Source organism: Sinocyclocheilus anshuiensis, unplaced genomic scaffold, assembly GCF_001515605.1.
Source record: "Sinocyclocheilus anshuiensis isolate Anshui unplaced genomic scaffold, SAMN03320099.WGS_v1.1 scaffold1114, whole genome shotgun sequence".
Lineage (NCBI taxonomy): Eukaryota > Metazoa > Chordata > Actinopteri > Cypriniformes > Cyprinidae > Sinocyclocheilus > Sinocyclocheilus anshuiensis.
Genome location: NW_015540838.1, coordinates 421,833 through 446,262, shown reverse-complemented (window position 1 = coordinate 446,262; position 24,430 = coordinate 421,833). Strand labels below are relative to the sequence as shown.

At 36.6% G+C, this 24,430-nt stretch overlaps 1 protein-coding gene across 1 annotated transcript in view; it reads right to left on the bottom strand.

Moving 5' to 3' along the window:
* Positions 1-2,838: 2,838 nt before the first annotated feature.
* Positions 2,839-24,430, bottom strand: part of LOC107687400 (rho guanine nucleotide exchange factor 10-like protein) — a 43,806-nt gene continuing 22,214 nt past the window's right edge. Inside the window, exons 16-29 of the mRNA XM_016484717.1 lie at positions 23,294-23,464; positions 20,966-21,111; positions 19,463-19,635; positions 18,230-18,345; positions 16,433-16,560; positions 15,294-15,394; positions 15,029-15,150; positions 8,865-8,951; positions 7,362-7,576; positions 7,064-7,221; positions 5,342-5,490; positions 3,936-4,107; positions 3,619-3,741; positions 2,839-3,534 (exon numbers count right to left, since the gene is read on the bottom strand). Of these exons, the coding sequence (XP_016340203.1) occupies positions 3,002-3,534; positions 3,619-3,741; positions 3,936-4,107; positions 5,342-5,490; positions 7,064-7,221; positions 7,362-7,576; positions 8,865-8,951; positions 15,029-15,150; positions 15,294-15,394; positions 16,433-16,560; positions 18,230-18,345; positions 19,463-19,635; positions 20,966-21,111; positions 23,294-23,464 (2,394 nt within the window). The 3' untranslated portion in view covers positions 2,839-3,001. The remainder of the gene's footprint in view (positions 3,535-3,618; positions 3,742-3,935; positions 4,108-5,341; positions 5,491-7,063; positions 7,222-7,361; positions 7,577-8,864; positions 8,952-15,028; positions 15,151-15,293; positions 15,395-16,432; positions 16,561-18,229; positions 18,346-19,462; positions 19,636-20,965; positions 21,112-23,293; positions 23,465-24,430) is intronic.

The window sequence follows — 24,430 nt, the reverse complement described above, 5'->3', positions numbered from 1 at the left end:
TGGCCAGATTCGACTTTGGCAAAAAGTGCTGGGGACATGTCCCACCCGCAAATTGCCTATGGTACACCATGACATTTAGATACTAGGCTACTCCCAGTGTATTGTGATCACAGAGGATCAGGTCAGACATTTTTCCAGAAAAGCTTTCTCTGTCTCTCTCTCTCTCTCTCTCTCTCTCTCTCTCTCAGCAGTTTCTTTTTTCTTTTCTTTTCTTTTTCTTATATTCACACTGTTGAGAAAAATGAAAAACAGTGAAGCACAACCCACACTGTAAAAACATTAAGAGAAAATAATGAATTCTGAATGTCATACACTGCATTTTTTGACCCACAAAAATCATACTTTGTACTTATTTTTATTTTATTAATATGTATGTTTTATTTTATAGTGTGTGAGCAATTAACACGTTTTTCCTGTTGCATTTTTTTACAGTATTTTTTACATGTATAAATAAAATACATGTACAAAATAATGTACAAAATGCAACAGGAAAAACGTGTTAATTGCTCACACACTATAAAACATACATATTAATAAAATAAATATAAGTACAAAGTATGATTTTTGTGGGTCAATAAAATGCAGTGTGTGACATTCAGAATTTAATTTTAATTCAAATGTTTTATTTAAATAGTTCATTTTTATCAGTTATGTACATCCGGGGTGTTATGTTACACTTTATGCTGTTTAGTTCAGGTTTATATATTAACATTATATAAAAAAATTAATGGTTATGAATTAGCAATATACTTGAAACTATATGGTTTCTATTTTTACCATAAATTTAAGAGGATTTTTTTAACAGAGCATCTTAAATCAACACACATTGTAATTAAGTACAGTTATTTGCACATCCTCCATAGTCACAGAGGTATGAACATTGTGCTGCTATTTAAGTTTTACAAAGGAGGGGCATTATCTTGATCAAGTCCTTCAATTAGCAATAATGAGATTCTTGATTTCCCACTAGACACAAAGTAATCAAACATCTCTAATTAGAAGCCTTTGATGTAAGCATAGTTAACAGCTCTTCAAACTAAATGAGGCTCCTTACTAATCACAAGACAAAAGAAACTTACTGTCATAGAGAAAAACACCATTCTGAAAGTAAACCAAAGTTTCTCTTCTGCAAACATAATAGCTTTTATATTCAATAACAGCCTAGCTTGATGCATTTGAGAATGAATTAAATACATCATGTCATTTACTTGAATAGCACAACAGGAATTGCACAAAATTAGATTAAATGAGCAAAAACATCTACTACCAGAACAATGAGTGACTGTTATACAGCTCCTTTAAATCCTAACATGTCAGTTTTACTCCGCGTCTGCCAGAGACGTGATTTGGCATCCTCTTCACGTAGCACTGGTGTCACAATGTGCATATATTAGCCGCTGCCTGAGCTGCGCCATACTGCGTTTGCTGATATGTTTAATGTGAGAGCTGGCAGTGGCTGCCCAGAGATTAAAGGCTGAAAATATGCTGAGATTCAACATAAAATATTACTCTGCAATATTCATTTACAGCAGTTCTTCACACACAATACCATTTAATGTTGAGTCAGTTTAAAATTAAATGCTTTTAAATGAAATGAAATAGTAATGGAAAAATTGCAAAAACTTCAATCACTGTAAATATGATTTCATTTTTTTTTTTACAAAGTGACACTGCGAACAACGAGAACCATCAGACACAAGTACCTACAGCGAAGACTTAATTTCTCCTTATCACATTTCACACTAAAATAACATTAAAACACATTTAAATAGACTGACTCCGAATATTCAGCTACCTTACTTTTCTGTGCACACCGCTTTGGTGGTGCTGCATAAAAACATATCTTTTATCATTTAAACAAGAAAGAACTGGGTCACAGCCAATACTCAGATACATACTCAGGATTACTTTTTGTGAAAAAACAAAACAAACGACAACACTTACCCTGATTCCTCGCATGCAGATCATTTGGTGGTATCAATCATTTAGTAATATTTTCAAAAGGTGAGATTATTTTATATTCAGTTGTGGTGCATTATATACCAAGCACATGCTGTTATTATGACAGATGAACATTAAATGGCGTGGTTGTTTATTAACTTTTTTAAGAATATTAAGAATATTCTGGCTTCCTTAAAAGCATTTGTGGCATTATGGGTATTACCACCAAAATAGTAAAATAATTATTTTAACTTGTCCCTCGGTTTCTTTTTTTTTTTTTTTTTTAAAGCAAAAATGTTGGTTACGCTGAGGCATTTACAATGCAAGTGAATGGGGCCAATTTAGGATTTAAAAGAAGAATTGTGAAGCTTATCATTTAATTGTGATTTAATTGTTTCTGTTAAAACATGTATTATTTGAGCTCTAAATCATTTATCCATTATATTCTTATCATTTATATTCATAATAAGGTTTACAGTGCTGCACTGTAATAGCAGTTTTATTTTTTTCAAACTAAAACCATGTTAACACATGTTGTTTTAAGTCCTGTGGCTATGCTGTTGAAACAGTTATTATTTTAATGTTTACAGATTGGCCCCTTTCATTCCATTGTAAGGGCCTCACAATAACAAAGATTATTATTTTTTTAATGAAGGACATTTTTTTCAGGCAAATCAACATTTTGCCACAGCTTAACTTTTACTGAATCTGGAATATTCCTTAAAAACCTTCTGGAGGAGAAGAGGAATAAATAATCCTCATAAGCCAGCGGTGGCGAACTCCAGTCCTGGACAGCCGCAGCCCTGCAGAGTACAGCTCCAACCCTAATTAAAACTCACTTGCCTGTAGCTTTCTAGTAACCCTTCAGACCTTGATTAGCTTGTTCAGGTGTGTTTGATTAGGGTTGAAGTAAAACTCTGCAGGGCTGCGGCTCTCCAGGACCGACGTTCGCCACCCCTGTCATAAGCCATACAGTCTGTTTGTCCTTCAATGATCCAACAATCTCCATCACTGCAAAAACTCCTGATGAAAGCCAAAGGAAGAAGAATTAATCACTGCCTCAAACTGTAATGGGCAGCTGCCAGACCATGAGTGTGTTCTCACTGGAGTCAGGGGAGTTGGAGGATTTAGCGAGTCGACGGAACCCTTTTCCACCGGATATGATGGCAGCTGAAGTCACTTTCTCCCTACGTGCCACTTCCTTTGATGATGGCCCAGGCCCTCTGACCCAAACCTCGGGATCATCACTTAGCTCATAGATGGAACCGTCCTCTAGGGTGTGCTCCAGAGAGTCCTGGGTCGAGTCGGATGATTCTTCGGGCCGGGCCGTCAGGAGCTTTCCTGGGAGCTGAGAGGTGGAACGGAGGTGGTACTGCAGTAGCACTCCTTTAGCTTTGGCCTGAGGAGAGCCATCCACCTGCTGGAGGGACTCCTGAGAGGAATTTGTCACCTTCTTATCTTCACCTCCACCACTTGAATCCACACCCTCCGTAGTAGAATCCCGCTTCAGAAAATCTTGGGATAAAATGCTGGAGGTGGCAACCAAGAATTCAACAGGGCCGTTGTGAGCGTTAAGTGACGTCATCCCTTTGCCTGATGGAAAAGAGGGACAGTTTGTGTTTGGTAACAAAAAGAAGGCATGGATGCAGTGCTTTGTTTGTTTAAATTGTGGCTCACCTGTTATTTTGGGAATGCCCTCTAGTCTGGGCACTGGCAGGGTGACAATAATGCCCTGAGCTGTGCCCACCCATAGCAGTCCTTGGCAGATAAGCAGGCTGGTTACACACACAGATTTTTGACCTATGAAGAAAATATGATTAATTGATAATTAAAATAAAAAATTGTTTTACTTAATTTTATTTGATATTTTATTTATACATTTTTCTACCAACTCCTGCTCAGTTGCAAACACGTTTGCCCCTTTCAGGACCTGTGTGCCAAAACATTATCTTGCAGAATTCATATCCTGCACCAAATTCACATGTTGGACTTGCCAGGGCTCAGATATGCAGAGGGTGTTGAAATGTTGATCTCTTGGAGGTGTTCCAATGTTTCTGTGTGAAACAGACGTAGGGATGATCCCTCTGAAAACGCCATCCACACCCCTCCTCCAGCACGCACCATGTGGGTCACACTAACCATGGGGTCTGGATGAACTTCGAAACTCTGGGAATCATAAAAAAATACAAAATAATTATGAAAATGCATAAAATCAAGAAAGAGCAAGAGGAATAATAGATTTAGGGGGAAAGACACAAAAAAAAATCAAAGCTAAACATCAAAGTTTAGGCCAAGACTGTAGACTGTAGTGCTCTAGAGTGGGTATAATTCGATGTCAGATTATATTCTACCTAATGAAAGTCTGTTTGGACATATAAGGCTAGACATATTACATCACAGTCCAGAATGCCAAGTGTTAAGGAAAACCATAAAAGGTTAAATTAGTAAATAATCCACTTAAACCCAATAAGAATGTTTGGGAAATGGATAAAAGTCAAAAGAAAACAACAGTAAGGGGCAATTATAATATTTTATATATATATATAAAATATGGTATTTTTCTAAGATAAAATATACAAAAGATAAAAGTTACGGTAAGCTGTCAAGTGTAAATATCTTATATATTCATACACATTTTTAGTAACCATAGTTGTTGGACCAAATGATGGTTTGATATTTTTGAATTTTAAAATATATTAAAAATAATTATTTTAAATTGTAATAACATTTCACAATATTACTGTTGCCTTCTTACATACTAATGGGCCATATAATTGCAGGCTATGCCTGTACTTCCTTTTGTACTTCCTGGACCTTGCTTTAGTTTTACAACAGATAAATTCTTACATTCTGCATTTTCTATAGGTGCAAACAACTATTGACCTGCAAATGAAAACAGGATGACATGTCCATTTGCCTACCCACATCTTATCTTCCGGTTGAACTAAACGTCCAACTTCCAGAGCTGAATTTAATCCTGATATTAAGCATCAAGAAGGCAGAAGGAGGGTGCGCTCCTTGCGGCAAAATAGAGAGGTTGGCTCAACTATCACAAGTGATCAAAGGCTAGCATCCTAACATGCTGTTGGGCTTCTACAGGGAGGATACCTTTTATGTGTGGCTTAAGATGCTCTCTCATAATGCATCTAGCGCGGGAAGCCGTCTTAACAGAGAAATTAAATGTAAAACTCTGAAATAAAAGAATAATTTCAAGCTTTCCTAAACCAACCTTTGTTACAGAACTGATCTCAAGCTTTGATATGTGACATGACAGTTCACTCTTTTGACTCATACAGTCTTAAGAAAAGCAGTTGTGTGCTACATCTTCATTGTGAAAATTGTGGAATCACATTCAACACATTCTAATTTCACCAACGCATTTCTCAGAGGAGAAGAATACCTGAGTCCTGAGAGAGGAGCCTTCAATCACAGAGACCTGGTTGGCACAGCTGGCCCACACACACTCGTCTATTTGGAGGAGTTTGAGGACAGGCGCGCATCCAATAACCACATGTCTGCAGGAATCTGGATCCCAAAACCCCTCTGTAACTGCAAAATGCATGCTGGATTTAGAGGTGCTACTGGAAATGGCTAATATTTACACATCTTTGAAATTGTAGCAGTAGATTCAGAGAGGATAAATTCAAATTGAAGAGAATTAACTTAGTATTACTTTTTTCTATCAAACTAGTAAATGAAAAAAAAAAACACTCAAAACTATATTGTCATAAGCACAAAGCAATATCAAACATGAGGCATTAGTGCTGTATACAGTTGCAGGAAAAAATATGTGGACCTTTTACCTGGAGTTTTTCTATTTTTCCAAGTATCTTCTTTCATTTTACACTGAAGAATAAAGTTATACAGATTTGGAAAGACATGAAGTGAGTAAATTATGACAGAACTTTCATTTTTGGAGTCCGCTAACCCAACCCGATCTACATAACTATTTTACGAAGTGCTGATTTTGTATAAACTAATATTATGTCATTTGTACGGAAATAAGCGATCTTTAGAAAAAACGTAAGCATGAAAGTCCACACCTAAACCTAACTGCCAATGGGGCGTAAGCAGATTGTACAAAAACGTATAGGAGATCATACAAATTGATACAAATTATCCTTCACTTTGCCAAAAACATAAAATAGGTACAAATTGCCACAAGAGTGTGTTGGCTAAACTGAAATCCCAACATTTAGATGGGCCTGAAAGTGTATATGAAAAAACCTTTGCAAAAGAGCACCTGGATGTTTTTGCCAGTGCTGCTGGTGAAATATCCTGTGGACAGATGAAGCCAAAGGTGTTTGAAAGTAGTTAGTAGCTCTTCAGAAAAACTGAAATGGAGGGACATCATGGGGTTTTGCAGCCTCACGGTCTGGGCAGCTTACATTCATTGACAGAAAAATCACTTCCTAAATTTATCAGGTCAGTTTGCAGCAGGATGTAAGGTCATCTGTTTGCCAGCTGGAACTCCGAAGTTGAGCGGTTCAACAGGACGGTGATCCCAATCCCAGGACTAAATCAACAATAAAATACCCCATCTGATGTGGCCCAGTCTTGACCTCAACCTGAAGAATACTGCTAAACTGAAATGATTTTTGTAAAGAGGAAACACTTTTTTTTCCCACCCTGCCCTGTGACTGTTTACATGGCGTGCCCAATAAAGACATGCAAATGCATCATCGCTTTTGTGTTGTGTTTAAACACATTGCGCTTGTTTTTTGTTGATTTTATGGAATTTTATGACCAATTTATGCAAAAATCCAGTTCACATATTGTTTCCTGCAAATGTAAATCCAAAGTAAATAAAAAAAATGAATTTATTAAATGTAATATTGTAGAATTAATAAAAGGTATAGTTTACCCCAAAATGAAAATTCTGTCATTGTTTACTCTCCCTCATGCCCAAAAGCTGCTTGACTTTATTCTGTGGAATCTGTGGACGAATGTTGGTAACCAAACAGTTTTGGTGACCATTTATCTTCTTTTATGTTCCACAGAAAAAAGAAAGTCATGTTTTGGAACAACAGAAGAGTGAAATGATGACTGAATTTTCATTTCTGAGTGAACCATCCCTTTTTAATCGATATTTACACTAAAAGTTGCACTGAAATTATTCTACCTCCACCCTTTCGGTTATAAACTGCGACTTTTCCATTACTTAGTCCAGCGAAGAGAAAGTTGGCAGAGTGTTTTAGGCACAGAACTGGGCAGCCCTCGGGGTTACAAAATGTTAGCAGACACTGAGCAGCAGTGTCCACGCTTCCATAAACCAGGATGCTTGAGAAACACACACACACACAAAGTATCAAGAGCTTTTCTCTGGGAAAGAAGCAAATTAGTACTGGCTGACTGCATAAAATTTGCAATGTAATGACTCAAATTATTCCAGACCAATACAGATATGTATTCAGACTTACTTGCCATCCAATAATCCTACACAGATGGTGTTGCCGATCTTGGAAAGAACTTCAGAGGTTTGTGTTTCCAGTTCTTCATCAGTGCTGGGCTCTGTGATATACTCCAGACAAAGCACTGGGGAAGCTAGAGAGAAACTCTTAACGGAGCGTGGCGTGGGTCTGTTAAGGGAGAAAATCTCCACCTGCCCATGGGAGTCGTCACCCCCACTAGCCACCTGTGCAAAATAGATGGAACAAAAGAAAACAAACATGAGAAGGAGGGCATCCAGTGCCTGAACTCACTGACATGGCCCTCTGAGAGGCTGCAAGCAAAAAAGATGGGGGAAAATGTGGAAGCACAGCCATGAGATAAATGATTTATAGAATGGCTTTTGATGTGGAATACTTGATGTTTGTTTCTAGAGCTGCCTTTCGAGAAACTTTTAATCCTGCTTCCCTCTTTCTTTTAAACCTCGATCAAACTATTCTAACAGTGTTTTTTTTTTTAGGAGCTCCTGCTAACATCACTTACTTCAGGTGGAAAATCTCTGTAAGCCGAAAGAAAAATATCACAGAAAAGTACATTTCAATGTAGGAGTTGTGATTCAGTCAGAATTTAGAACTGGTTCATGGCCTGGAAACTTTTATGTTGGAAATTATACAAGTTAGTTAAAATCCTCCAAACAAATTGGGACTTTTCACAGTTTGTCTACATTTTTAAGTGCTTCCTTCTGAATGTTACATTGTTAAGCCAGCAAGTGGCGACAAGTATGAATGAGTCATTGAATCATTCATTCAACCCATTCATTCAGGAATAAAACAAGTGATAATGGGCCTCTCCTAAATAATACCTACACTTGCAGTCTTTTGCGCTTAACCACTTGTCTACTTACATGCTGTATTTCCTGAATTTGGCCCAAGTATTCAAATGGGCGTAAAGACTGCAAGTATGTGTAGAACTTTTGATTACCCGATGGGAAACAATTACAACATAGTGCTGTAAAAATACAAGTTATGCGTAATATCTAATTAATTTTACTTGCACTGTAAAGTGTAATGAGTATTCAGAACAACATCACCCTTGCTTATGAAATATTGCTTAAATATAAACTGAATACTGTGCTGAGGCAAATTATATTTAATGTGGTGTAGTACTTAAAAGACTAGAGGTTCAAACCCATGAGCTATTTCCATTGTGCCTTTGAGCAAGTATACTCTATGTGGATAAAATAACATCTGCTAAACAACTACTTAGTGTGATACTGGAGGTCTGGGAAATTGGCATATTATCAGTAAGTTTAAGTAAGGAGCTCAGGATGTCCTCAGTTGTACTGGCCTGATGACAGCCCTGGTTAGAGGTGGACTATTCAAATGTCTGTGGATGATTTGTTTCAATCGTGCATCAGAGGTGAGGTGAGGGAAGTGCACCATCAGACATATACAGAGATATTACAATTTCCTGCACCAGTGCAGTGATGATTTATAAAGAAGAAAAGATGTTCTCATTGTGCAAAGTGTACCTACCCAGAGGTAGCCCTGAGGCAAGGATGTGCTAGCTGCAGAAAAACCAAGAAGAGAACAGTGGACCGGGTTATACAGGCCAGCCTGCAACTGCAAAAAACAAGATGAAGAGATCACTTTTGGAAATCAACATTAAAAAATGCGGCTCTGTAAATTAGTTGAATATTACAACACACACACAAAAATAAAAATTATTTTAAATTGCTATATACACATGCTACATTACGATTTTTTTTAATGTTTTTGAAGGAAGTCTCTTATATTTTAAAATGTAATTTATTCCTGTGATGGCAAAGCTGAATTTTCAGCAGCCATTATTCCAGTCTTCACATCATCCTTCATTCAAATATGCTGATTTGTTGCCCAAGAAATATTTCTAATTATTAACAATGTTGAAAACTGCCGATTAATATTTTTGCAAATACAGTGATACATTTGTTTTGTTTTTTTCAGGATTCTTTAATAAGAAAAAAAAAGTATATTCATAACAGTATAAACATCTTTACTGTCACTTTTGACCAACTTAATTGCTGAATAAAAGTATTACATATTTTTTTCTTTTCTTTTTAAAACGTATTTATCCCAAACTTATAAATGGTAGTCTAAAATGGTTTCAATAAAACTGTTAAGTGTTAAAAACTTTATTTTTTCTAAAATTATAATAAGAAATGTTTCTTGAGCATCAAATCAGCATATTAGAATGTTATATAGCTGCTGAAAATTCAGTATTGCCATTACACAAAAAAAATACATTTTTTAAATATATTCAAAAAGAATCAATTATTTTACATTATAATAACATTTCACAAAATGTATGTTCGTATACACACACTTTTTTGTGTTATTTCTGTTTTCTGACAGATATGCAGTTTTACCGTCTCTTTGTATGTCTAACACTATAATTCTGCTTCTGCAATGTAGGATGCAGATAAGTACAGTGGACCATTGTAGTGCAACTGCAGTTTTATTCTGCACACTAACAAGTGATCAGCAAAAATTTTGAGTCGATCAACAAAAAGGCAGGATATTATTCCATTTACCCTCAAAGTAAGCATCTTGAGGCTCGATTTCAAGGCAAGCATTAAGAGTAGCCTGCTCTTGACTACAGGAATATTTGATATTAATCAAAATGGCATAGTGTCACTCACAGACCTTTACACTTTTATTTATTTATTTTGGATTGAAGGCTTTAAATGGGGCATGATAAATATGATGCACATCTTTTGATTTTCCTGTTTCAGAAAGACATAGAAAAGCGATTGCATTTCAGATTTATTTTCCCATGAAAGGCATGGGACACATTGACTCTCTTAATTTTACACATTTTGTTGTCCATGTTTTGGCAGCTGTGGCAGCTCTGATACATGCTGAGTTAGTGCACATATAAAAGAGCTGGTGACCACAGCCAACACTTGCTTGGAAAGAGATGTAAACGAAGTTAATTGACTGCAGGGTGTTTTGGCTCAAATTACACAGACATAAGGTTATTAAACACCCATTGCCATTCACATATAATTTATGCACAAGCCAGACAAGCTATTATTCCAGGTTTAATCATCAGGGCCCACATGTCTGGTGACAAACCCACCCCTGCTGACACTGTGTTAATCTTAATTAAGAGTACACTGTTTACCACAGCAATTCAGCACATCATTCAGCACATACTGTCGTAACTTCAGATTAACTACAGCAGCTTGTAATTACAGCTCACGAGAAGTATACAACTAAGGTTTTAAGAGTTTTGTTTTCAACATAATGGCGCATAATTATGAATGTATAATCATGTCAAAATCCATCCAGTCAATTTCATAACCAATTAAGTGTGACATGACAAAATACAGATAAATCTAACTTCTTTCTGGTTTTCTATTAAAGTAATACCTCACCCCAAGTTATTTGCAGCACTAGTACTTGATGTACTAGTACATGACGCTTTTTGAACTTTGAAAGCTCCAGTTCCCAATTTTTCTAATAACATGTAAATAATGACCAGGACATTTATGAAAAAAGGTCTACTTTTTTGATGTTCGTACAGGTTTGTTGCAAATTGTTGACCAAAATATCATTCACATTATACAAAATTGGGGGACTACTATAGATGGCTTTTATCTGTAATGTAATGAGAACCCATTACATTGTCATGACACATTAGCCTATAGCACAGTTTCATGGTAAGAGGATGACCTGTTTAGATGAAACGGTCCTTATTGTGTTTGAGGAGGATCTTGCGTGGGAATCGCAGGCTGCCACTGTCCCTCTCCTGCTGTGAGCCTGATGCTCAGCACTCTGCTGTGCAAAACTTGCTGCAAACTCACTCTTCCTGGATATGCACAGTGGGAATGGAGCCCCTTTTCATCTTAAGCAATCTACTGGGGCCACGGCTTTTATTCACATTTTCCCCTCCATGGAAAAAACAGGCAGAATATTTAATATGTACATGAATTAGCCTACTGGAATTATTTATACAAGGTTCTGTGTCAGGCTTTTGCGCCGCTGTATCTTACTGTAGCATTTTAGAAAGACATCTTAATGACCTGACAATTTTTAGTGTCCTCAATCCTTCTTTATGCTTCTCAAACTCATTATTTTTTGCATTCTGATAATATGGGGTGGAGATGGGTTATGTGGGAAAACCGATTTTAGACAGCCACATTTGTCTCATGGGTGTTCCTCCTGCACACAGACTCAACTTCACATCACATAAGAATCCGCTTGTCTATTCCTGCATCTTCTCTAGCAGGCACAGATCTGCCTCGCTTTAATCTGCAGTAATGAAGGTATTTTCCCCCCACTCTTTAAACCATCTAACATTTCCCACAAAAAAGTTTCTCCTACATAAGTCACGCAAGTTATATTTAGGAACCTCTTTAGATCTACTCAGTCACAAACATACATTTGTTTATGTACAAAAATATAAACACATGCTTCCATTCATATAGTATTTAGAAGCTTCCCTTTTGAAGAAGACAAGTGATTCACTTTGTTCCAATTTGGACTTTTCTTGGAAAATAAGGATCTCCATTTTTCTACACTGATTTAATTGGCTTGCTCACGGCTTTGCCTGTCATGCACTAGGAGAAAGCTGTGCAAGCAAGGGGTCAGGGTTTGTTAGCATTGTCCAGTTAGCCTCTGATGGTAGATGCCATGTTTACAACATTTTTGTATTTAGAATTTTGTATTTGGAGGTCTTAAAAGACAACATTGATGATAACAATGAGTAATGTTTCTTAAGCAGGAAGTAAGCATATTAGAATGATTTCTGAAGGATCATGTGACACTGAAATTCAGCTTTACCATCACAGGAATAAATTACATTTGAAAATATATTTAAATAGACATCTGTCATTTTAAATTGTAATAAAATTTTACAAGTTCTTGTTTTATTTTTTATTAAATAAATGCAGCCTTGGTGAGCACGTCTTTCAAAATCTTAATGATTCCAAACTTTTGACCTGTAGGTGTGTGTATATATACATACATATTTCTAAAAAACGCTCTGCATTGGTTTCTTTTTTAATAGTCTGCTACACTCGGATATCTGCACAATATGGAAGAAAAGATCTGTTGCTACTTTAGTTTCACTGCAGCTTTAATGGGAATGCTTCATTACTAAACTTCAAATCCAAGTATATTTTCAGGTAAGCAAGTATATTGAACTTCATGGAAGTTTTGTCAACAAAGCAAAGAATCAAATCAATAGGGCTGGGCAAAAAAAATCGATTTTCCGATTCATCGTTTTTTAAAATGACGTCGCTTCGATATCGATTCTCAAAAGCCGCGAATCAATCTTTTCTATGAAGACATTTCTTCTTGGGACTTGTGAGCTACAGTAAAGCAACATATTCAAACTCATTTTGGGCAAGGCTGGCACTGGAGTATACTTCAAAAAGGATGATGACAGAATGCAGATAAAAGCAGATGCACATTCCGTAGGTTAAGACGGGTGTTTGTTCAGTACCAAAGAGGAAATATGTATACATGCTCGGTGAATCGCAGGCAGACTGAATGCAAATATAGGCATACAGATAGTGAAGCCTTAGCTTTTGGGAGAAAGTTTGATTTGATCACAGACTAAAATACTATAGGGACTATATTTAGTCCTTAATCTAAACCTTCTGCCAGCTCTGAACAATGGGTCCTAAGGCTGCAACCGTATGACTTCAAAGTACTACACATCCCAGGCAAAAAGAACATCCACCGACAAGAGACATCAAAAACATTAGATGCAGGATCTGGATCAGATGAGCATGTGAGGTTTGTAGCTGTAAGAGCGACCAAAGCATCCAGAAGACGCATCAGCCACTCATCCAGAGTTGATAGCGGTATGGAAAGCAATCATTAAAGGGTGAATGCATCACATTTTGAGAATAATAAAGTGAACACACCGGCAGCAAATGAGTTGTGAAGCATTTGTCATATTGCTTCCTATGAAATACACTTGCTATGGGATATTAGGGATTTGGGAAGACCACACAAAAAATCATTTCACAGTTGTCAGGAAAACAGAGCTAATGAACCAGAACGTTTGTGGACAATGAAACAACGTGGTCATAAACTATACTGATGTGTGTTGGTAAAACATATTGGACTATATTACATTTGAGCTATTGGTTTTGTTTACAACCATTTTTCTTCATTACAAAAAGAAAATACAGAAAATTATAATTGAAACTTATACAGCTATACTGTAAATCCATACATTTATAAACACATTTTTCCTGGAAAACGGTGACATCTGAACAACATGGTTTGGAGCTTACAGCATATCCTTACTGATGCTTTCATGACTATCACAAGTCATTATTGCAATTTTGGCAAAACCTCATCTGTTAACCAGCTAGATAACAGTATCTGAGTGACAAATTAACAGAACCTGCAAAAACAACATTGAATACACTACAGAAATCAACGAGCCACTCATTGAGAATGAATATGAGATACTAATCTCAACAAAACTGTAATTCAATGACAAATCATAACAGTAACGCAATGAAATCCAATGGGAGAACAGAACTATTGCTAATAAATATAATCAAAATTGGACCAGCAGAAGGTCTTGAATAAAACTGTGAAGTCCTGTGGATCGAAAGTACTGACCAGATGTTTGAAGCTGCACACCGACCTGGAGGTGTAAAACAGCAATGCCGTACAAAATAGAAGATCAAAGCTAAATGCAAATGTAAGGCAACATGTGTTTGTGATTCAGACACCATGTCTGACTGCAAATACTATGACAGAAAGATTGCCAATCCACCATGTTTTGCAGTACTGATAGAGCAGAAAAAAGCTTAGCATTTTGGCCAAGCAAGCAGTGAATGATAGTCTACCACATGCATACCAATGAATGTCTGAATCTAAATCGGAGTACAATCTGCCTTGTCTGAGATCAAACACTGACTACCCAAAGGAAAAGTTTTTCCTGCAGCTCTAGGAAAAACACTGCACTTAGAGGTTGCTCTGAAAAAAAAAAAGTGAAGTGACATGTGGCCAAGTATGGTGTCCCATACTTGGAATTTGTACTCTGCATTTCACCCATCCAAGTGCACACACACACACACACACACACCGTGAACACACACCCGATCTCATTTGTAGTTTTTCTTTCCTACAGGTAGAACACAAAAAGTCAGGCTTACATTTAACCACTCGCGATTCACTTACAATGATAACAGAACTTTCATTTTTGAGTTGTTTTTGTAAAACGCATAAAAAAACAACATAAAATGACTTCTGTGTGTTTCTGAATAGTGTTCTTTCTTAAATTTCCACAAATACAAATAGCTCGTATGAAACTCTTGAAACTAACTTCTCAATTTACCACAGGAGGCGATTTATTTTGCAGCACTAAATGGCCTCTGCTGGTACACTGACAAGTCAGTTTCAAGAGTTTCATAAAAGCTAAAGTATAACACATCAAGTGGGGATCACAAGTCTGAGACTATTAGTGAATATGCTTCCATTTTGCTAATTTAATACAAATGTTTCTGCACAACAAGTCAGGCTTACATTTAACCACTCACAATTCACTTATAATGACAAGAGAACTTTCATTTTTCAGTTGTTTTTGGTAAAACATAAAAAACGACAAAATGACTTCTGTGTGTAGCTGAATAGTGTTCTTTCTTAAGTTTACACAAATACAAATTGGTTGGTTGGCTATCACTTACCTTCAGATCTTGCATTTTTGGGGTAAACACAGGCAATTGGCAGGCCAGTAACGGGCACCAGAATGGAGGCTTAGTCTTTTCATCATCCTCTACACACACCCAGCCAGGCAAGTTTTCATTTCCTACACAAACGGTAATAAGCTTAGCCAGAGGCGCAATACTTAAACTCAAAGCTTTTTACACACAAGAAAATGAATCCATGAAAATAATAAGTGAAAGATTCATGTCAACAATATGTTACTCAAGCCAGAGATGCCACACTTACTCAGGGCAATTTTGGCCAGATGCAGGCGATTGACCCAGGAGATTTTGCTAATTGGACTGGGCGTACTGAAGACCACTGTGAAACTGACTGGACGGCCAGACCTGTCAAGGGATGTATGCACACACACACACACACATTCACAAAATGTGAAAATCCTAGAGGGATTCAACACAATCAAAATCCAAGTGAAACAAAGCCTCTTTCAGTTCCACGCATGACTAAAATAAGTATGTACAGCTCTATTTGTGCCAAGAGTCAAAAGAATTTGTGCCTGCTAAAAGGAAAAAAGTACATGGCAACAACAAAAAACACAATTCAGCTTAATACAAGGGTCTTCAACAGGGGGTCCACAGTGGTACGGCAGGGGGTCTGGCAATTACTGTTTGATCTCAAAATAATTATTTTGAAAAAAGAAAAACATGCACTAAACAATAATGAGTTGATTTCAACAAAAGCTTTTATTGTGCTTCCCACTCTACAGTGTATAAAGTAAATGTTAAAATAATGAATATGCTGCATTTATTTAAATAAAAATTCAGTAAAAACTATAAAACTGACATATTATTGTAATTTAACATAACTTTTCTATTGTAATATATTTTAAAATGTAATTCATTCCTGTGATGACAAAGCTGAATTTTCATCAGCCATTACTCCAGCCTTCAGTGTCCCATGATTCTTCAGAAATCACTCTAATATGCTGATTTGGTGCTCAAAATACTTATTATCAATGTTAATAGTAATAATAATAATAAAACATTTTAAAGGCTGTATGTAACAGGGTGTCCGTGCTCGGTCTCATTATCCACCAAGGGGGTCTTTGGCCTGAAAAAGGTTGAAGACCCCTGCCTTAAACCATAATGGTCCATTAGATTTTAAGAAAAGCTTGAATCTTAAAAGCTGTTCAGCCTGTGTTTAAACCTCCAACAGATCAGCAAAAGTCTTGTGGCTCTGGGGACTGAGCCTGTCCAAGACAAATCCAAGAAATCTAAATCCTTCTGGTACAAGTGTGATGAAATGGATGAATATGTTTCAGTCAGTGTAACTGTCACATCCACCCACATTTGAGGGGAATTCAATGCACAGCTCTATTTTGTGTAACCTGTGCCCACTGGCATTAGTGGGTAGTCGGCACTCACTTGTCAGGCTTCCCAGGAATCATCAGCCGTAGACGACACTTGTTGGCACACTGGATCTCATCCTCTTTGATGCGGATGAGCCTCTGAAGAGCCATGCACCAGTCCTGCCCCACCGTAGTGTTGAGATTCTGTACACGTACACAGTCACATTTACAGGAGACAGCTGTCAGACTGACTAAGAACCGGTTACCACACTTAGCACCCCGCTTTTTGACATTTGCAACATAATTAGCGCAAGGAGAGGTTAAAGAGCGAGAAAGTGACACAATAGAGTGCATTAGTGCCTGCCCGGTTTTTCAGCAACACTGGTTCCGGAAGTATTTTTTCCACTCATTTTTCCACAGGGATGTTAAAAAGGCCTTGTTAAAGCATTATAAGCCATGAACCAAACCCACCAGCTATGAGGTGAAACACAACATCACAAACTTTGATTTGAAGTAAAAAAGTATCTGAAAATCGGACAAAAAGACAACAGTACAAGACTGTTCACCTATTGTTGTTAAGAATCAATTTCCCCATGGAGAAAACGAATGCAGTTGACTGTTGCACACTACAGAGACTACAAATTGGTTGACTAATCGATCAGTGAGGTTGACCAGCTTTTCTCCAAATTTTTTGTTTTGGTTTCAATATTTTTAGCAGGTGTGCTGTAAAAGGAATGGATTTACAGAGGAAAGTTCATGTGGAGAGTGTTAGCATGCTGACAGCGTGCTGCTAAACTGTCAGCGCGGTAAACTCTCTCAGAGAAGTTGCATCTCAAAATTCATCCCCTTGAAAGCGCCGCTGCTACAGCCATCATAGCAGAGCTTTTGTTACAAATCCACTGTCTTCAACAACACATTTCAAGACAATTACTGTCGGACTTCAAATTGCCTGCTGTGAGCAATGTTTCTGTTAGTATGCATAATCCATTTTTTGTGTGAACAAGATTTGTGCAATAAAAGGTTGCAGATGTTTAGCGTATATATTTAAAATAGCTGCCAGCAACACTTGGATCTTGGTCAGAGTGGACTTATATTTAATAATGTCAAATGTTAAATATTAAATTTTTTGTTAATGAAAGCAGGGCTATGACTGATCCTATCCTATACTAGCAAAGCTAGTCAAAATAAACATCTGCAGAAATTGTCACAAAATGAATGTTTTAAATACAAAATGAATGAAATTCTGAAATTATAAATACAAATCTGAAACTATAAATTATTATTTATGAAATATACTCTCATGTCATGATTCAAACAATGCTTTTTTTGTAACTATGCCTCTATTTGAACAGTCCTTCAGCAACATCTGCATGGTGTCTGGTGGAAACATCTCTCAAGCAGCCTAAGGGCTTCCTTAAATGGATAGTTCACCTAAAAATGAAATTCTGTTTACTTTTAAATTGACTTTTTTGAGAAAAGTATTTTGTTGCTCTTTTCTCACATCTTTTTTTGTGTTTCACACATGATATGCATAACATGGGCGATTAAATGAAAACAGAATTTTTCATTTTTGGATGAATTATCCCTAGTTGTTCAGACTATTCGACTACTTTTTTGAGAAAAGTATTTTGTTGCTCTTTTCTCACATCTTTTTTTGTGTTTCACACATGATATGCATAACATGGGCGATTAAATGAAAACCTCATCATTATTTTTGGATATTTTTGGATGAATTATCCCTAGTTGTTCAGACTATTCGACTATGAAAATACATAGTTTTGCTCATCCCTAATAGGAAATTAGGGATGGAATTATTCACTGGCAGTCGGATATTGATCAGGTGTGCAACGCTGCGGATGATTAAGGATTTTACCTGGTACGATCCCTGCAGGGTGCCCACCAACAATGTGACTTCCTCCACCACAGAAAGATCATGCTGTAACTCCTGCAGATCCTGATACAGCCGTGGTGGTCCCAGAAACAGCTTTCCTGAACAAATAACATTTCCATGATAATCAGTAATTATATTCACATTAAATCTTTTGGGACTGAAATGATATGCCCCCAGCAAACTCTTGCAATGGAACGGCTGCGCTCAACTAACATTGTAATTCTGTGCAGTATTTGCATCAGGCTGAAAGCTCAAACACAGCTGGAAAGATGTTGAGAAGAGGTTGAAATTTCTGATGTAAGAAAAGAAGGGAAAAAGTAACCCAAGGACTTTTGGTTCATCTTATCCTGGAATTAGACCCTCTGTTGTGTCCTCTGACTGTTAGTGTATATTTCCCCTGCTGGAGAGTATGAGCTGGGTTTAACATTGAGCCCTGAGGAAACCCAAGATGAATGCAGCAGGAGGACTGCACACTGATATTAGCTCAGAGACAGTGATTTGTTAAAGGTAAAGCTGTCATAACTGTGGGGAAATTGGAATTTCTTGTGTTTACCAGTGTTAGAGAACAGTAAAAATCCATGCAATAATTTATAAGGACATTGAATATTAATACTATATGAAAGTGTTTCCTGCTCCACTATAATACAAATAATGGAACTAGTGTACTCCAGTTAATTAATTTCCATTCTTTTACAATTCATAAATGATTCTTATGAGCCAGTTCTTTTAATGAAACACAGAAAAAATCATTAGTTTGAGCCACCACATCCAATCATGTTCAACTTGAACCAAGAAGCATTCAGTGTCAATTCTGATAGGTTGATTATATTACAACATGTAGGTAAAAATAATACTATTATTAATATAAATAACATTTCTTAAAAGTAATGCAATGATGAATCCTTTTGATTTTTAAAATGGAAATAAAATTATATAAAATATTAAGAATTTAATCTTTAAAATATTAAAATGTGTGTGTGTGTGTGTGTGTGTGTGTGTATATATATATATATATATATATATAAGGCTGAATTTATTTAAAAATACAAGAAAAACAGTAATATTTGAAAATATAATTTACAATTTAAAAATTTTTTTCTATTCTATATGATCCAGCTTTACCACCAACTACATCAAAAAACCAAGTTCATTATTTCATTATTTTTCCCATGCTCCTCTAACCACATGAAAGGAGTGCTCTTTAAAAATGCCAACCTTGAGAGTTGGTGGAGCTCAGGCGCTTGCTTCCACTCTGCTGGTAGATGCTGTCTTTACGCTGGGGGGTCTCCTGGCCCACCTCCACCACTTGCACTTGCAGCAGGGGGGCACTCCACTTAACTGCGTATTTTGGACCGATAGGGACTAGGCTGCTGATATCTGGAGGGCCCCTGATTAAACACAAAAGAATTACTTTAAGATTGCACAACAAAGTCTAACTCACAATTACAAATAATACATGATCAGACAACGTCTGAACGATAGTTACGGAGATCCAGGAATCAGACAGGCAATTAGAACTTTGTGATCAGAAAAATTCCCAGAGAGTCTCACACCCCCTACTGTGATTTCAGGAAATTATTATTCATGTATTCCTCTGTTATGCATGATCTGCATTGAGAAAGGTTCGATGAGACTGAAGAATGTAGCAGAACTTTGAAGACAGTGTAAAATCATTCTGATCCGAAGTCTTTGAAAACAGCATGACCCAGTGGTCATTAATGAAAAAACCTGGCAGATGTGAGAATGTTACCTTGGCTCCTCAAAGATGTTATCAATGCCCGTTTCGGTGTATCTATGTGTCAGTTGAGAGGGAGTTAAAATGGAGATGGCCTTAATTCATAAATTATGAGCAAGTAACTGAATTCTAATTTTCTGCAGTTAACTGTATTCATTTATTACTTAATACTAATTAAACCAGAAATGAATGGTCTGTCATCATTTACTCACACTCATATCATTCCAAACTCTTATGACTTTCATTCTTCTGTTAAACACAAAAGGAAAGTTTAGGCAGGATGTTTGCGCTGCTCTTTTCCATACAATGAAAGTAAATGGTGACCCCCAAAGATGACATTAAAGTATCATAAAAGTAGATCATATGACTCATGCACTATATATAACAAGTCATCTGAAGCCATATGACAGCATTTAATTTAAGATTATTCACAGAAAATTCTCTCTCGCCCCACCAAACCTCATTTGTGCAATTTAAACGCACATAAGCACGCATATGTACATATTTAAATCTGCCATTTGAAATCTGTTAAGAAACCAACAGAGAACCAATGACATGAAATTATGTCAAACCTGATGTGACATGTTTTGACACGCTGGATATGAACATGAATGAAATTTGAAAGATGTGTCAGAGGAGGACATTATCAGTGAAAAACAACTTCAATTTGTCTTTTCCTCAACACAAAGCAATCAGACGGCTTTAGATGACTTGGAATATAGGATATGAGTCACATTAACTACTTTTATTGTGCCTTTTGTCATCATTTTCTAAGCTTGACAGCTCTAGGTCACCAGGTACTTTCATTACATAAAAGCAGCATGAACATTTTGTTAAACTCAAAAAGGTTTGAATGAGGGTGAGTAAATGATGCCAAAATGTAATTTTTGGGTGAACAACTTCATTAATTATAATGCAATGAGCTTAAACCTTGAGTTTAAGTTAAAGAGTTGTGATGTGCATGTGTGAAGAGGACTGCTTACTTCACATTGATGTTTGCACAGACGAGCATGTCATTCAGGAGGAAGACTTTGCGCTCCTTAGACTTGAGGACTTGACCCTTCTCGCCATAGACGGTCTCAATCAGTGTCTCAGACAGAATCAACTGCTTCTGATCCGAGTTCAGTTGCTGTTATAAAAAAATACAGTTTTACAAAGTAAATGAATACATCCACACCATGAGAGAATACTTGCATCACCTGTATGTCTGTGCTCTTCAGTTTAGACTCTTGACTTTGAAGTAATGTCTTTTAATTGATCTTCATCATCTTAATTTAATTCCTAACTCTAACATCCTTGAATGAAACACTTGCGCAGTTGAACAAATCTACAGAGGTAAGAGTGATGTAACATTTGGGGATTCAAAAACTGGTTATTTGCATATGAAGGTGAGATATACTGTATGTGTGCATTGCAGCTGCTGAGGGAAGTGGGAACGCTCTAGTGCAGTGGTTCTTAACCAGGAGGCAGGGGCCCACTAGGGGTCACAAGATGAATTAAAATTATCTAAATTAAAAGGGGTGGTTGATCAGCTTTTTTTCGAAGGCTTGATTGTGTTTATAGGGTGCAGTGTGACCTGTTCATGCTTCGTTTAAAAAAAAAAAACATGTTATTTTCAGATATTTTACCTTTATTCTACACCGCTGTTTCCATTCTTGTCAAACCAGTCTGTTGAGTTCCTGGTTCTATGAAGCCCCTCCCTCAGAAATACACAATCAGGCCCAGTGTGTTGTGATTCGCTAACCGCCTAGTGCACGTTGTCCGGAAACGTCACGCCCCCTTACCATTACTGGTAGTTGCATGTTCCGGGGGCAGGGTTTATGTAAACAACAGGGTTAGTGATGTCACAAACACGGGAAGAAGCTCGTTGTAGTCCCTACCAGCCTTTTTTGTAGTCCTTAAACAGCGATTTCTTTAAAAGAAAATATCTCCCTTTGCATTGAACTTTGAGTGTCGTAACTTTGCAGACGTTGTTTATGCTCTAACAGCAACATCACACACTAACTAAAGTTAAAAAAGTGAAATCATAATCAACCACCCCTTTAATATATTATTATTACTATAACTAATATTAATATATAAAATCAGTCTAGCTTAAATAAAACTCAAAAAAAAAAAAAAAAAAAAACACAAACTGAACATAAAATGAAATCATATTTATTTTTTCTCCTCAATAGAAACTTCTATTGATCAGATCTTGAACCTTCTGAAATTACTAAACGAATTGTAGTTAATTTACCTATAATGACACTCCGAGTTTAATTTTAAGTGTGTATATCTGCTAAAAGATCATTTAAACCGTCTGGGAACTCCTTGTGTCACACAAGTGGGAGGATTTCAGAGGGGGAAAAGTGCAAAAACAAATTTTTAAATAAACTGAAAATTTATTACATTTGACATTACTGGTTTTTCATTCTGCTTTCTATTTAAATTTTTATCTATATAAAAACCACACAAGTTTGAATTGAAAATGTTTGTCTTCAGGTTTATAATTTAACATCTCATTAATAGTGGGTAGAAAGAAATATGCAAAACAATATGTAGTTAACTCAATACAAAGTAAATGATTTTCAGATAATAAATTATTTTCAGATAATATTTTAAAAACTTATTTTGGCATTCATTAAAATGACGGTATATTTTATACAGTATGACAGGATAAAAGCACATTTCTTTTTGCAAACAACATGTATGTAAATACAATCCAAATTAATTTCAATTGAAAAATGTTTGCTTTCTAGTTTATATTTAAATATTATTTTCTAGTGGCTAGAAAGAAATACACAAAAATGTTCTGTTAACTCAATATGAAGTAAATAATAAACAGATAATCTTGTAATAACTTCTTCTGGCTTGACAGTACATGACAATATAAACAATATGTTGTCTTTATCATTTCACAATTGCTATTTTCACACAGTATAGAAAAAGGGCCTTCATATATTAAAAAATATAGTTGCCTTTATACAGTATTTTAGGAAGGGGGTCCCTTGTGCAAGCAGATAGATTACCTCAAAGCTAATAGACATGAAATTAAAGCCACAAAACACAAACATTTTGATATAATGTGGTCGTTAATAGCTGCTACTAAAATAACTTTCACTGACAACCCGCCACCCTTGCAAGGAAACATCTTTGTCAAAGCTATTTCTGGAAAGAGGAAATGTGGAAAATAGCAGTTTGATCACACTGACAGCTCATGTCCTTTCTCACTACTTGCCAAATTATCTTGTAAAGCCAAATCATTGTGTTGTTGGGTTGGTAATGCTTTGAAGTGTCCCGTGTGTGTTTGTAGTGTGGTGGTCTCTGACCTTACTGAGGTTACGGTCACTGACGCTACGAGTGAGCTGTTGGATTTCAGCGAGCTGCTCGGCCAGCCGTTTCTGCTCGTTCAGCTTCTCGGCGAGAGTCTCGAGCTCAGTGAGGGCCAGCTGCAGTGGCAGCCTATCCTGATGCCCCACAGGGGTGTTTTTCAGCATGTCCTGTGGAACACAGACAGATATGTCTGCATTTATTCAGTAATTACTACCTAATTTGTCATTTAGCCAATGCTTCCATGCAAAGTGACCTACAATACACTTATTGCAAAGACGGTCCCACGCAAGCAAATGATGTTAAGTGGCATGCTCAAAGCCACAATAATTCATGAATTGTGGGATATACACATATAACAATCCAGTTACCAGTTTAGAATTTTACTTTACTCAGTTAACATTTACAGGCAGTAGTGTGCATTAAATTAAAACTGACTCTATTTACTTTATAAAATCGAGTCCCACCCTCAGTGAATGTCCTGTTTCACTTGGACGTATGTCAGAGGGTTGTTAATGCTATTTCAATGCCTTTCTGTAGTCGCTCCAGTTTAGCTATTTCAGCTCATTTTCAACTGTAGCCTCATACAAATTTTAAACAACCAAGCTATAGTACACCCAAGTAACACCCTCTTTATGAACTCAAATGTCCCTGAGAAACAGCCTGCGGTAAATGCCTCAGCACCCCAGAGATTACATGCAAATGAATTAATTGAATACACTGTAAGAATGATCTAATGACAAAAAATAAAAAATAAAAAAATAAAAATCCTGGCAGAACTTGACTTTCGCTTCTGTAGTAAAATAATAAAGTCTTATGTAAGTAATCGGCATACACAAGGGATTTCCTCAGGGTTAAGTTTTACATGTTTAAGCATTATCTGCACAGTATCACATCATGGTTTTGATAGGAAGCACACATTTAATGTGCTTCACTAGCACTCTGTCTTTCACTTTCCCATGTGTAACAGTCTGAGGAAATTCCACCATTATAAAATTAAACTTCTTATTTGTCATTCATCTTTAGCTGTGTGTGTGTGTGTGTGTGTGTGTGTGTGTGTGTGTGTGTGTGTGTTTGTGTGCACTGGTTTGGGTGGTTTATGAGGACACAAATTTGTATAATGACATGGGTATGAC